The 15,840-nt window shown below is 41.6% G+C and overlaps 1 protein-coding gene across 6 annotated transcripts in view; it reads right to left on the reverse strand.

Annotated features, from left to right (window-relative positions):
- The window catches only part of CTNND2 (catenin delta 2), a 1,866,736-nt gene that overhangs the window by 547,672 nt on the left and 1,303,224 nt on the right, over window positions 1-15,840 (reverse strand). For all 6 annotated transcript variants that reach the window (XM_033929835.1, XM_033929832.1, XM_033929833.1 and 3 more), the window contains one exon: window positions 12,846-12,978. In XM_033929835.1, the coding sequence (XP_033785726.1) occupies window positions 12,846-12,978 (133 nt within the window). The remainder of the gene's footprint in view (window positions 1-12,845; window positions 12,979-15,840) is intronic.

Raw genomic sequence — 15,840 nt, forward strand, 5'->3', positions numbered from 1 at the left:
TTCTGAAATCATCTGTGATCTCCCTTTGACCCTGCCCTCTCTATAAAGTTCTATACATGGGCATGGTTGGGGGGGTGAGGGGGCACTGTCCCCCCATAAATGATGCTAGACAAGTCCTTTTCTCTACCTCTCTTTCCTCATGTGCCCTAACATCTTCCCCTCTTTCTCTTCTTACTTTCGGTCTAGCATTGTCCCTTCTGGCTCCCCCACCTCCTGTGGTCCACCCGTCTTCCCTGAAACTGCGGCGTTGAGCTCTTAAGAGGAATGACAGAGTTGCGGCACAGAGCCTCATGCTGCAGCAATCACAGCCAGGCTCTGACAGAACTTCCCCCAGAGCAGCAGGAAATGTGTCACAGCAGGTGGTTCCTGCAGAGCTATGTTGTGAATGCTGCTGCACAAGGCTCTGTGCCACAGCTCTATCATTTCTTTTTAGAGTTCACAGCTGCTACAGTTGAAAGGAGCTGCAGGGCCAGGGCATGTTTGAGGAGAGTAGGGGGAGCTAGAAGGGACAATGCAAGACCAGAAGGGAGCAGAGAAAGAGTGGGAGAGACTGGGGCACCTGGAGAAGGGGAGGCAGAAGAAAGAGAAGAAAAATGCTGGACCAATTTGGATATGGATACCAGATGCCCCCAGTTTTCAAGTAGTGCCCCTGAAATCACTGAACAAAATCGCCTCCTGTCCCCAAATTCATCAGCAACCAAGATACAAGAATTTATTTTTCTCCTGCAGCATTTCTGTATTGCCTCTTTTAGATCTGCTCCAGGTTTATAGTCTTGTTGCCACACTCTGGAGAATAGAGGAACCAAAATCAAGGAATTTTCCCTTCTCTATCACAAAGTTTGTTCTCCCTCACACTGGCTTTATTTTTAAGGGGTAAAAAAATATTTTTCCTGTCAGTGATGATGGTGTATATTTCTTATCTGCTTAATTGGATAATATTTTATTTTTAATATTTTTTCAGATAGTTCTTATTTTATTGAAGATATGCTTCTATTTGCTTGATCATAGAAACATAGAAACATAGAAAGATGAAGGCAGAAAAGGGCTATAGCCCATCAAGTCTGCCCACTCCACTGTCCCACCCCATTAAGTCAGAGTGCTGCTCGACCCACGTAGAGATCCCACTGGATGTCCCATTTAGTCTTAAAGTCGAGCACGCTAGTGGCCTTGATCACCTGCACCGGTAGTTTGTTCCAGTGATCCACCACCCTTTCTGTAAAGAAATACTTCCTGGTGTCACCACCAAATCTCCCTCCTCTGAGTTTGAGTGGGTGCCCCCTTGTGACTGAAGGTCCCTTAGGAAAGAATATGTCGTTTTCCACCTCGACACGACCTGTGACGTACTTAAATGTCTCAATCATGTCACCCCTCTCCCTGCGCTCCTCTAGAGAGTAGAGCTGCAACTTGCCCAGTCTTTCCTCATATGAGAGACCCTTGAGTCCGGAGACCATCCTAGTGGCCATTCGCTGGACCGACTCAGCTCGAAGTACATCTTTACGGTAATGTGGCCTCCAGAATTGCACACAGTACTCCAGATGAGGTCTCACCATGGTTCTGTACAGTGGCATTATGACTTCAGGTTTACGGCTGACGAAGCTTCTACTGATACATCCCATCATCCGCCTTGCCTTGGATGAGGCCTTCTCTACTTGTTTGGCAGCCTTCATGTCTGCACTGATGATTACTCCCAAGTCCCGTTCTTCTGAGGTCTTAGCTAGTGTTTCTCCATTCAAGGTGTATGTTCTGCATGGATTTCTGCTGCCGAGATGCATCACCTTACACTTCTTTGCGTTGAAGCCCAGCTGCCATGTCGAGGACCAGTTTTCCAACTTGATCAGATCCTGCACCATACCATCCGTGAGATTGCTTTCACCTACTATATTGCAGTTTGGCGTCGTCGGCAAACAGCGCTACTTTTCCCTGAAGCCCTCGGGTCAAGTCCCTTATGAATATGTTAAAAAGGGATGGTCCCAGGACTGAGCCCTGCGGCACTCCGCTAGTCACCTCCGATGTCTTAGAGAGGGTGCCATTGACCACTACCCTCTGAAGTCTTCCACTCAGCCAATCATTGACCCATGCCGTTAGTTTCTCACCTAACCCCATCGATTTCATCTTGTTTAATAGTCTACGGTGTGGGACACTGTCAAACGCTTTACTGAAATCCAAGTACACTATGTCCAGAGACTCTCCCGAGTCTAGCTTTCCTGTCACCCAGTCAAAGAAGCTGATCACGTATGTTTAAATCTAAATTCCTCTTTCTGTCAGTAATGGTCTTATTAAATTTCCCCTCCCCCAAACACTTGAGAAGGGAACTAACTTTCTTGTTGAGGGTTGCTTTGGTTATGCAGTGGCACTAGCTCTGAGTAGAAGCCTAACCCTACCTGCTTGCAATGGGACAGACAACAGTCCCAGTTCAGTCTCTCTGTGGCAGAACAGAAAAAGAACAAAAACGGCTGACAAGCTTTGCTTTAACTATGCTCTTTCATGAAATGATGTGCATGTCTGAAAATAATTTTAGAACACCTTTTAGACATCAAGAAATTTGGGTGCCCGCTAGACATTCAGATCCCGTGATGATCTTCTCCTCTTTTCAGTTGCAGTACGGTCGGTCAGACATCCATTGGATTAAGACTTCTAGCCATGCCTAGAGGGTGTGTGCATCTTCATACAATATATGGTAGCTTGGTATACTCGTTGAAGACTCACAAGACTCCTGAAGCAGGCCGGGTAGGCCGAAACATGCGCATGTCGGGTCAAAGAGTCATTGGATGAATTTATGAGAGTTTGGAAGAATAAAGGCATTTGAATTTATCAGATGAGTTGAAGGACACTTTTTTGTGCGCACCATTCTGATTAGGACAATTCCACTCTGCTTTTGTGCTTTTGCATTTTGTGGTTTTGTTTCCCCTGTACTATTCTGGCTCTCAGTATTGGAAGGAACCACGGGCTCGAAGGGCGGCAGAGAGGCAGGGTAGCAGAGAGCAGGACAGTCGGAAAGGACTTGAGCGACTGGTCTTCAGCAATCGCTTCTTTTTTGATTGGCCAGCCCAGACAGTGTTCCTTCTTCTCTTTAGTGAATTGCTGCCTTCCTACTTTGCATGCCATTTCCCCTCATTTGCATGTGCGGATCGGATCGGGTGTGGATTGGATTTCTAGGAAGGTTAGTGAATCAGGTTGGGGTCGCAAAGTGGTCAGGACACTATCGGTAAGCTTTGTGAATCTAGGCCTAAGTGACTGTGAGAAAACAGATAACACATGCTTTGGCTTATATCAGACATTTTGTTTGAGTTTATAACATGTATGCAGATGCAGGACAAAAGAATGCATAGAAGTATAACCGTGTTCAGCTGTTTTAGTTAGAAAAGAAAAAACAAACCTGAAGAAAAATAGTTGAAAAATATTTTTGAGATGCAGCAGAACAAATGTGGGTTTAATTTATGCAAGTAGCATGCATAATGAAACAGAGAAAATATGTTTCACTTTTTTCTTCATGACTCATCATGCTGGATAATGTAGTACAATAAATGCTAGATTGGTTCTTGGAGTCTGCAGTATAAAAAACTAAACTAAACCAGATGCAAAAGTTGTATCACAATCATTCTTATACATCTCCCTATTTCTCTGTCTATGCATAAAGGCTGCTTTGTTGATCATTCTAGCATACATAATGCAAGACACAGCAAAATGCTCAGAATTCATAAAGCCTTGCAAATTGGTGATGCTTTCCTTCATTTTTTTATTTTAGGGGTCCCTTTACTAAATTGTGTTGAATATTTCCAATTAACATAGCTTAACACAAGATTTTACCATGTGTTACCTGCAAATCTATGTTTATGTTTATTAAAATCTTTCTATACCGCCTATACAGCCATAAAGGATCAAAGCAGTTTGCATCACAACTCAGTCATATTTATGAAAAGAACTCCAATGCAGGAGTCGGTAGGAGGGAGCTATGTGATCGAACTTCTTCAACCCGAAGATCAGCCTGACTGCTGCATTCTGCACAAGTTGCAATCGCCGCATATTCTTCTGGGAAATTGCCAGATAAGCAATGTTGCAGTAGTCCAGTTGGCTTAGTAATGGACCGAAGCTTCCAGAGAGTAGAGAAGACTTTTTTGACCAAAGAGTCTACCTGGTCTTTCATGGTCAGGCCCTGGTCCAGCGTTACGTCCAGAACCTTCAGAGGGGTTGAATGGGGTAACAAAGATTGTTGATGCATAGTGGAGTTGTAGTATCTAGTGGGTGTGGTGAAGCTATGAAGAATTTTGTTTTTTCTGAATTGAGCTTCAGTCTAAATTCAGTCATCCATTGTTCCATCGAGTTTAGTGCTTCTGTTGCCATAGGAGTGACTTCTGTGAGAGAGGTGGCGAATGGGATGATAATCGTAACGTCGTCTGCATAACTGAATACTTTTATTCCTAGTTGGGATAGTTGTGTACCCAATGTTGTCATGTAAACATTGAAAAGCAGTGGGGACAGTGGTGACCCCTGTGGGACGCCAGATGGGTTACTCCAGGTGTCCGAGAGATTGCAATCAAAACGAACTTGATAGGTGCGGGATATAAGGAAGCCTCGGAACCAGTCTAGCACCTCTCCTCTGATACCAATGTCATCTAAGCATTGTAATAATTTCTCATGGTCTACTAAGTCAAAGGCGGAACTTATATCGAATTGCATAAGTAGCCTTCCTCTGGACCAACTCCATCCTTTTTATATCTCTTTAAAGGTGCGGCCTCCAGAATTGTACACAATATTCTAAATGAGGTCTCACCAATGTCTTATACAGGGGCATCAATGCCTCCTTTTTCCTACTAGCCATACCTCTCCCTATGCAACCTAGCATCCTTCTAGCTTTTGCTGTCACCTTTTCAACCTGTTTGGCCACCTTAATATCATCACATACAATCACACCCAAGTCCCGCTCTTCTGTTGTGCACATAAGTTCTTCACTCCCTAATATGTACCGTTCCCTCGGGTTTTTTGCAGCCCAAATGCATGACCTTACATTTCTTAGCATTAAATTTTAGCTGCTAAATTTCAGACCATTCTTCAAGCTTCACCAGGTCTTTCTTCATGTTATTCACACCATCCGGCATGTCTACTCTATTGCAGATTTTGGTATCATCCGCAAAGAGGCAAATCTTATCCGACAACCCTTCAGCAATACCATTTATAAAAATGTTAAAAAGAACAGGCCCAAGAACAGAACCTTGAGGCATACCACTGGTAACATCACTTTCCTCAGAGCGATCTCCATTGATCACTACCCTCTGTTACCTTCCACTCAACCAGTTTTTGACCCAGCCCATCACTTTGGGACTCATCCTGAGGGCACTCAGTTTATTTATTAAACGTCTGTGTGTAACATTGTCAAAGGCTATGCTAAAATCTAAATACACCACATCTATCCAATTCTCTGGTCACACAGTCAAAGAGATTGATCAGATTTGTCTGACAAGACCTACCTCTAGTGAATCCATGTTGCCCCCTGTCCTGTAATCCACAGAATTCCAGAAACTTGACCATTCTCTGTTTAAAAGTGTTTCCATTAATTTGCTTACCACAGAAGTCAGACTTACGGCCTGTAATTCCCTACTTCTTCCTTACTTCCACTTTTGTGGAGAGGGACCTCATCCACCCTTCGCCAGTCTTCCGGTACCACTCCTCTACTCTAGAGACTTGTTGAAAAGGTCAGTCAGCGGAGCTACCAGAATTTTTGTAAGTTCTTTCAGCATCTTAGGATGTATACCATCTGGCTCCATTTTTTTGTCTACCTTTATTTTAGCTAGCTCCTCACGAACATAACCCTCTGAAAATCAATAAGGGTCTATTACTCTTCCATCCCTATTCACGTTTGTCTTCTGCGGTCCTCCTCCCAGCGCTTCAGCCGTGAACCAGAATAGAAATATCTGTTATTCTTTATCAACTTCTACATATTCCTCCCCTTCACCTTTGAGTCTCACAATGCCACTTTTGCAATTCTTCCTATTACTGATATATCTAAAAAATGTCTTGTCTTCCCGTTTTACCATGTCAGCTATTTTTTCTTCCATTTGCATCTTTGCTTTCCTGACTACAAGACCAGCCTCTTTTAACTTCTCCAGATATCTTTGCCTATCTTCCTCTTTCTGCAATCTTTTGTAGTTTATGAAAGCTAACCTCTTATTCCTTACCTTCTCAGCTACTACTTTTGAGAACCAAAGTGGCCTTTTTTTCCTCTTACTTTTACTTACTTGCCTCACAAAAAGGTTTGTCGCCCTTACAATCACTCCTTTCAGTTTTGCTCACCGCATTTCCACTCCTTCCAGACGTTCCCATCCAAACAATAATTCCTTGATGTAAACTCCCATCCGAACAAAGTTAGTTATTTAAAATCTAGAACCTTTGCTTTTGAATGAGCCCTCTCTATACCCATCTTAATATTAAACCGTACCAAGCAGTGATCACTGGATGCCAGATGATCACCCACTGTAACACCAGAAACACTCATTTGTAAGCACTATGACCCCATCCCGTGTGGGTTCTATTACCAACTGCTGGAACAGTTTTCCTTGTAGAAAATCCAGAATCTCCCTACTTCTAGAAGACCCTGCAATAGGGATACCCCAATCAACTTCCGACATGTTAAAATCACCTACGAGGGTCAAGATAAGGAAATTGGGTCATTAGGGCATAGACAGGGGGTGGGTAAGCAGAGTGGGCAGACTTGATGGGCTGTAGCCCTTTTCTGCCGTCATCTTCTATGTTTCTATGACTTCCCCTTTTTTAGATATATTCTGAATGTCTCTATCAACCAATGACTCAAACGGAGGACTGAGTAACGCTGTGTGCAGGAATGCCCCCTCCTGTGTTGTTGCTACCTTAATAAAGTCTATTTTGGTCTGTTCTTTTTTTCCTAGTGCATAATGTGAAAGGAAGTGCATGCATGAAGAAGTATTGGAAATGACTGCTTGCATATTTTAAATATACAGATGTATATTTATTAGAGGAATGAAAGCCTTCAGCTGTAATCTTGTATATAAGCAGCAAGGTAGCTATTATGGAATAGTAGTACTCTTGATCAGGAAAACTGATTATTAACATTATTTATAATCATTTTCCCATTTAAGAAAGTAAGGAGAATTCGATGAAAGCAGATTTCATTGAAGGCTATCTTCTATTTCCCATTCCTGTCTTGTGTAAAACCCAAGTGCATTTCTTTTCACTTTTAGAATCCTCGGGGTCTGCTAAAAATGAAAAGATGCTTTAACCTGTCTAGATGTTGCATTCTATGTCAGTTTGGCAGGTAGCCAACTTGTCATCTAGTGTTAATAATGCAGGTTTCATTCCTTTGATTTAAAGTCATTTGACATTCCTCTTTCCTTGATAGAAGACATCACTCAAATCAGAGAACATTGCAAAATGTGTTTCTTGGCACCAAATATGTATAGTGTTGGTGGAGGGAAAGATTCTGAATTATTGGACTGGGCTTATGACTTTCAGGAGCTCTATGAAGAGCTATTCTGCTCTCATAAATGAATTAAAAGGGGGTAATTTTATAAATGTTTTCTCACATAAAACCATTTTTAATACATAGCAAAAGGCTTCTGTAAAATTACCCCAGGAGTTACAGGGATAAAAGTGTACTATCAGGGCAAAGTGTACTATCAGGGCAAAGGTAGGGGAGGGACATTAAGGTGGGCAGACTAGATGGGCCGTGGGCCCTTATCTGCTGTCTATTTCTATGTTTCTATGTTTCTATGTTACTAGAAAAATGTGTACTTTTTTACAACCCACACATAAGCATGTTCAAGGCAGAGTCATAACGTACATGTAGTTAAAAAATATATATATATGCATATACTTTACACACTAACATTTGTGCCTATAGCTCCAATCTAGCCATGATTCTGCCATTTCATCCTGGTATTTTATGAAGACACAACAAGCCTTATGTTACACAGAAGACAGAAATCCAAACTGAAATATCCAGGTTGGGAGGTGCTTAATTCTGATAATATTTAAAAAAGAATCTGCCAATGCAAAGCCTTGCACTGTGAAGGCCTAGGTTGTTTTTATTTCCCACACTTACTTACGTCACACTGATTACACACATATCACATTATACAAATATTACACACACTAATTATAATCAGTAAATGCCACAGCATTTGATTTATCCATAACAACACATCTCACTGTCTCTGGATGGGTTTTCTTTCATTCACTTTATCTTTATACCCACAAAATTGCTAATTATCACTCACTTTTTCTAAAGTTCATTTTACCTTAATTGGTCACCTTCGATTTTCACATTCACTTGGTTTTGGTTTGTCCCAAGGTCTTGTGTCCTCAACTGCTTTCCATATTTCTCTTCTCCCTTAGCATTGTCACTAACACAGGACAAATCTGGCGCTTTCCCGCGACATTCTCACATTTGTATACCAGTTTTCTACTGATACACAACGTTTCTACAATTTGGTAAGTCACCCTATGGCTTTTTAATCTATGCGCTTTGTATAGTTTTGGTTCTAATATATGCGCTTTGTATAGTGTTTGCTCTAACTTCACGCACTCATGCATTGTTTACGGCAATTGATTAGTATATTTAGTTTAAATTAATTATTTAATTTAAATGGTCCTTTTTCTTAGATATCTCTGGGTCAGAAACCCAGAGCCCTACCCAGTAGTGTGCTTAGGTTCTATCTACTGGAGTCTCCATCAAAGCTCACTCCAGCCCATATTAACCATTCCAGCCATCGAAACCCTCCTGTATAGCTTGCTCTTCCCCCAGAACATCGTCCAGTTACGCACAAAGTGGAATCCTTCTTCCTCACTCCAGCGCCGCATCCATGCATTGACTGCTTGCAGCTCCAACTTCCTCTTCTCGTCAGCCCTGGTACACAGAATCTCCGAGAATGCTATCCTCTGCGTTCTTGTCTTCAGCTTCTTTCCTAGCATCTGGAACTGGTCCTTCAGTACTTCTCTGTTGTAGTTACTGCTACTCACATTGTTCATCCCCACATGGATAATCACCGCCGTATCTTCTTCTTCCACACTGTTGATGCAGCTCACTATGTCTTCTACCTTGGTTCCCGGTAGGCAGGTCACCAGTCGATCCAGTCTTCCTCCTGCTATGTGGCTGTCAACTTGTCTGATGATGGAGTCCCCCACAGTGATTGCTGCCCTCTCTATCTTCTCTTGATTCTCCAGCCGCAGATCCGTGTCCCTGGTGTATGTCCATCTCTCCAGCCGTAGGTCCGTGTCTTTTGTGCCCTTCCATTTTCTCTCATCCTGGCATTGGCTTGCATTGGGCTTGTCTTCTTGTGGGTTCCCTCTGCTGCTTCCAGATCTCACTGCTGTGTCACCCATTTCTTCCTGGTGGTTGTCCATTGGGTGGTCCACACTCGTTGTATGTGTATCTTGGCAGTTCCACTGTTGCTGGTGATTTTCCATGGCCTCCCTGTATGCCTCCTCTATGACCTTCTCCAACTCTCAGACTTCTTCCTCGATGGTGTCCTCTGTCTTGATGTTCTCTGCATCTCTGTCCTCCTGAAGTTCCTTGCATCTCTGTCTTCCTTCTCCATTGCTTGAAGTGCCTCCAGTTCCAGAATTCTGCCCTCAAAGAGTCTGACTTGTTTCTTCAGGCTCTCCAGTTTTCCGCATTGAGTGCATACGTAAGACCACCTCCCAGATGGGAGGTAGTCATACATATGGCAGACGGTGCAGAAAACTGGGTAGCTCAACATCCTGCTTCTGTCTGCTGCTTCCATTGCTGCCCGCTTGTCGGTCTGCTGTGGCTGTCCTCTGTACCTGTTGTGTTCTCTGTGTCTGCCTTGCTGTGTGTCCTTTGCGCCTGCTGTGGTCTCCTTCTGCTCTCTTATAGAGATGACTCGTCCCTTCTCGAGGGGGAGCTTCGGTGGTCGACGTCAGGGTGTGGGCGGAGCTAACTCTCGTCAATTCCCCTGGTCTCCTGCCTCTACTTTCCCTGGCCAAGCCCCTATGGAATACTTCCCAAGTGTTTTTCTGCCTTTTCTGCCTTTACTCCCTCTTCTGCTAGTCTCTCCTGCTTGCCTCCAAGCCCTAGTATTGTTATCGCATTCGTTTGCACATTATTTTCATCTAATACTTTTGCTTACCGGATTTTTTTAGGGTATGTCTCTTGGCACATTTATTTACTTTTCGGTAGGCTTTGTATTATGCTTCAATCCTATTTTAAAGCCTATTTTAAATCCATAGCTAACTATAATTTCTTTCATAGAGAGCCAATACTTATAATTCTCAGCGCTGACGCCATGTGCATTTTTTCTTTGTTTATCAACATTTTCCCCTGAGACTTCAAAGTGTTTTTATTGTGGGTCTCTTGTTTTACTATTTTATTATTTTACTCCCAATGTTCCTGTTTTTAGTACCTTCAGCAGTCCTGCTCTTATCCCCTCATTGGGGTTTTGGCAATCTGTTACATTTTAAAATGGCCAAATATGCCCTTTTCATGATTATTTTTCTCAATCTCTAGCCCTAGACATTGATTAAGGATAGTATTTTTACTACTAATTGTTTGTATAACATTCATTCCATGTCTCTTCATACTCTTTTGTTAGTTTTTTCAGTAGCATTGATCACCTTCTTTTTATCTCTTGCATACTTTTATTATTAATAAAATTTATTTTCTTTTTGGTTTTTAACTCTTATTGATAGATTTTTGTGGTCCTAGGAGAGGATACCTTTGTACGTATATCCGTAGCACATCTTTCTTTTATTCATTTCTAATCTTGACCAACCATTGCTCAAATGATTTGTCTTGTCCCTTGGGTCACTTTTCATAAACACCCTAATGATTTCTCTTCACATTATATATATCATTCACTTTCACACAGAGGTTACACTCTGAGAATCCATTTCTTCACATTATGTTATGTACACATTACTTAGCTGGTCATGTCCTTTTTTCATAGAGAACTATCATCCAGGGGCTTCTGTCTCCAGGGGCTTCTGCCCAGGAGGGAAGGTAGGACAGCGGTTGTAGTTGGTGATTCAATTATTAGGCATGTAGATAGCTGGGTGGCTGGTGGGCGTGAAGATCATTTGGTAACTTGCCTGCCTGGTGTGAAAGTGGTGGACCTCACGCGTCACATAGATAAAATTTTAGATAGTGCTGGGGAGGAGTCAGCTGTCCTGGTACATGTCTATGACATAGGAAAATGTGGGAGGAAGGTTCTGAAAGACAAATGTAGGCTCTTAGGTAGAAAGCTGAAATCCAGATCCTCCAGGGTTGCATTTTCAGAAATGCTCCCAGTTCCATGCGCAGGACCCAAAAGGCAGGTAGAGCTCTGTATTCTCAATGCGTGGTTGAGACGATGGTGCAGGGATGAGGGATTTAGATTTGTTAGGAACTGGGCAACCTTCTGGGAAAGGGGGTGCTTGTTCCAAAAGGATATATTGGGGGTTAATAGACCCAGTACTGCTACAGGCAGAAGGATATATACAGAACTGAACAGAATGTAACAGGATGGGGTGGAAAAGAACAAATTGAATAAATGACAAATTCCATATTGATAGGTTCCAAGAAAAGAGCCCAAACACCTATCCAGAATACCTAAAAAAGGACAAAATTAGGAATTGGCAAAAGTCATTTGCTGCTGGAGCCCAAGTTTTCTGGAGGAACTGGTTCTATGGATTGAATATCTAGCAACCTTTGTAACGTTGTTCGGACCTTTTCTGACTTCTCTGGCTGGCCTGCCAGCGAATCCATGAACCAGTCAGAGAGAGGGTGCACAAACTCTACCTTGTAAACCTCTCTGATAATCTCCAGGATCCAGTGGTTGGACATTATTCCTTCCCAGGCCTCCAGATAGTCTGAGAACCGACCACCAATCTTCAGAGGAGCAGCTTGAGGGCCGGCATCGCTGTGCCTTTTTGGCTGGCACTGTGGAGTGGGAACTGGAACTCTACTTCCATACTACCTACATTTAAAAAGTTATAAGGAGAAAAACAGTTCTCCTACCATTCCACTCCTTCCTACCCCAAGGTCAACCTGCTGTGGGGGTGATATTTCCCTCACTATCCAATTTTCCTATGGAAGATAAACATGTTTTTTGCTGGATATGCACTTTAGTTAGAATGTGAGCCCACTTGGGACAGAGAGGGAAGTTTTTCAACATGCCTTAAGGCAATGCAATTTTATTTAACTTGTAATCTGCTTAGGTTTAAGCGGAACAGAAATATTAAAAACAAATAAATAAATAACACACTTAATTCTTTAGAAAAAATACATCATCAATCTCCCTCTTCTTCAAAAGTTCCCCTAAAATATCTCCAAGCTAAGCTGGGAGTAAGATACAGACTTTAGAAGGACCACTGGCAGCAGCGGCAATTCTTATGTTCTTAATTCTCACACTACACTTTTGTCTTGGGCAGGAAGGAGCAATGATTTTAATGCAGAGAGTAGAATAATGGTTTAATTGGGCCAGGCAGAAAAGGATATAGTTGGGTAGTGTTGATTTCCAGTGTTAGTTAGACAGTCATGAATAAGCACCATAAGTTTTAGCCAGCTAGACTTACACAAAATTTTAAGTGAAAGTCAGCTTTATTTGGCCAGTCTCTTAGTGAACATATCACTATTTGCAGCTGACTGTGCATTCTAACCCCATAAAATATGAGTCAGAACTTTAACAATTGCAGGCAACTGTAGTACTGATCCATCTTTTTAAAGGTGAAAAAAAGCCAAAGCTTAACTGGCATGGGTAGTTCCCAAGTAGCATATTAAATAAGCTTTCACATGCCATATACACCCATTTAACTTAATTCATTAATTTTAGTCCCTATTATTTTTCTTCTGGTTATGGAAAATAAATTAAGGCCCATACCTCTCCTTTGATTTTGTTGTCTCCAAAACAAAGATGCTGCAGATAGGCAGCGGCATTGGACTGCACTGAAGGGAACTGATGCTGCAACATCTGTATAACCTCCGGAAGTTCTGGGTCTCTCCATCCAAATTCCCTGCATGAAAAGACACGACAACATGAATCTTTTATGGCACACTCCTTGGCATACAAGCAACAGTGATCAACCAACCTTATCATTCATTGTCTATAATAACTCACTCATATTTGAGGACAAGCATTAGTGACATTAAGAAAAATAAAAACAAATAATTTCTCTTCAACATTTAATGTGATAGAATGTTATGGACAACCAGATTTCATCTAATTGTTTTTTTCTAGGAGGCTTTGGGCTCCTTTTATAAAGCTGTGGTAGTGGTTTCTACCACTGGCCGGCAAGGTAAATGCTCTGACACTCATAGGAATTTTGTGAGCGTTGGAGCATTTAACTCACCAGCCCGAGGTAGAAACTTCTACTGCAGCTTTGTAAAAGCCAGTGTTTATTTTTAATTTAAAACATGAATCAAATGTATTAAAGGTAGTTCAGGGAGAGGAGATACTGAGAGGAAATAAAGCTTGTAGTTTAAAAATAAGTCATTTGCTTAATGCATATTCTAATGGCATTATAATTCTTTACAAACCTATTTTGTCAAATTGATTTTTTTCTCTAGTTTTATGCTGACAAAATGTCACTGCCATTATGTATCCTAAATTCAGCAAGGAGGGAGGAGGAGGAATAACCATTTTGTTTACTGACTAAGAATTCATCAGGAACTCTTCACAAGACAGCATACAAGGCATACTTGTATATCCAAGTGCTGCAGCTGTCCAATGCATAACTCCAATTCTGTAAAGCCACAAATAAGTCTGTTTTTTTGTGGTACATGCACTATCTAATTTCATCTGTTTCTTAAACCAAATACATTATAGCTATATTCACTGTGGTTGCCCTGAAAATTAGATCTATTTACAACCTTGAGGACCAAGCATCTGTACTTTTGAAGCTATGTATAATCACTCAGATTTTTGATACCAATAACTCAAAAAGATATCATCAAGTTGTGCAAAACACAATTTATAAACCACCTTTCACGCAGAAGCAAATGAAAGTGGTGTACAATAAAATTAATATAAAAGAGAAAATGAACTCCATAAAATCAACAGGACAGAAGAAGAAGGAAGCCAGCTAGTATATAGCAGAAAGAAACTTGACCCAGTGTGCCAAGGCTCATGATACCCCCAAAGGCCTAGCCACAAAACTGGGTTTTCAGTAATGACCTAAGTTTGACATGGGAAGGCTCTAATTGAAGAGGTAAAGGAAGCAAGAAAAAGGAATACTCATTGTTAAAGTAGAGTCCAGGGTGAAGATAGCAGAAGGGAGAGTAGTCTGAAGCCCAAAGCAAAATGTAATAGACAAGAGGGAGTATAAAGGACAGTAAGAGAGGCAAGGTAAAGAAGGCAACCTGTAAATACTGCTTTGTGGATCCTAAATTTAACAGGCAGTCAGTGGTGTTGAACAAAAAGAAATGTAGTATAGTCAAAATTTCTGACATGATAAAAGAGTATGGATAGCCATGTTTTGAATATATTGGAGACCTTTGAACAATATATTTGTGATACCAGCATAAATGGAGTTGCAGTAATCAAGATATGAGGTAACATGAACATGAAGAAGAGAAAGCTGAGTCTACTTGTCAGAGCCTGAAAGCAGTGTGTGGTACAGGTTAAAGCTACAGCCTCACCCTGAGATTGTAGGTTCAAACCTGTGCTGCTCCTTGTGACCCTGGACAAGTCACCTAATCCCCCTATTGCCCCAGGTACAATAGATAGATTGTGAGTCTGCCAGAACAGACAGGGAAAAATGTTTGAGTACTTAAATAAATTCATGTAAACTGTTCTGAGCTTCCCTGGGAGAATGGCATAGAAAACTGAATAAATAAATGACGTGATACTTTTTATAAAACACCAAGGTTATCTGAAACACTGAACAAATCTGATGCCAGATAATGTAGGAACAACTATGTTTTAATATTAATACGGACTGCCGTGATTTATGTTGACACCCACTAACTAATGTGCCTGCTAGTGTCCCCGTTCCCATTATCTCCAAGTGACGAAAGAGCCCTGAGTAGTTCAATGATCCTATCTCCAGGTATTCCCACTTTAAGATCCTTAGAGGAGCAAAGAATATCAAAAGCCCCTATGCTTTTGCTTCATCAACTACAGCAGAGCTTTAGACTGTCGGGATCATGATAAACTATGGAGAGCTCTAGCACAGATGGGAATGCCCACACACATAGCTCAGCTGATGGGGAGTCTCTGTGAAAACCAAGAAGCTACAGTAAGAGCAGTGTGTGGTGGCACAGATTGGTTTCCAATAAGGTGTAGCGTCAGGTAAGAATGCATCTTGTCACTTTGCCTGTTCAACCTTTATGGCAAAAGCCATCTTCAGAAAAGCAAATTTGGAAGAAGGAAGCATTGGTCTCAAAGTTGGTGGTCAAAATATAAACAACCTGCGCTATGCAGATGATACAACGCTTATCACCAGCAGCAAAGAAGACATGCTGTTATCTACTGAGAAGGTTCAGAACAGGGAAAATGATGAAGATTTTGAGCTTGAAGGTGATAGAATAGAAGTTATAAAGGATTTCAATCTCCTGGGCTCTTTTGTAAATAAAGAGGCAACTGCAGGGAAGAAATGCTCCGCAGAATAGCACTTGGTCGCTCTTCAATGAAGGCTCTCGACAAAGTATTCAAGGGCAAAGAAGTAACACTCCAGGCAAAGATCAGACTTGTCCATACACTCATTTTCTGAATGGCCAATTACAGATGCAAGGGCTGGACACTGCAGAGGCAACACAGAAGGAAGATTGACTCTTTTGAGTTTTGGTGCTAGAGAAGGATTTTATGTATGCCATGGACCGCCAGAAGAACTAACCAATCAATTTTGGAACAGATCAAACCAGTTATGTCACTCGAA

This window comes from Geotrypetes seraphini, chromosome 2 (assembly GCF_902459505.1).
Source record: "Geotrypetes seraphini chromosome 2, aGeoSer1.1, whole genome shotgun sequence".
Taxonomy (NCBI): domain Eukaryota; kingdom Metazoa; phylum Chordata; class Amphibia; order Gymnophiona; family Dermophiidae; genus Geotrypetes; species Geotrypetes seraphini.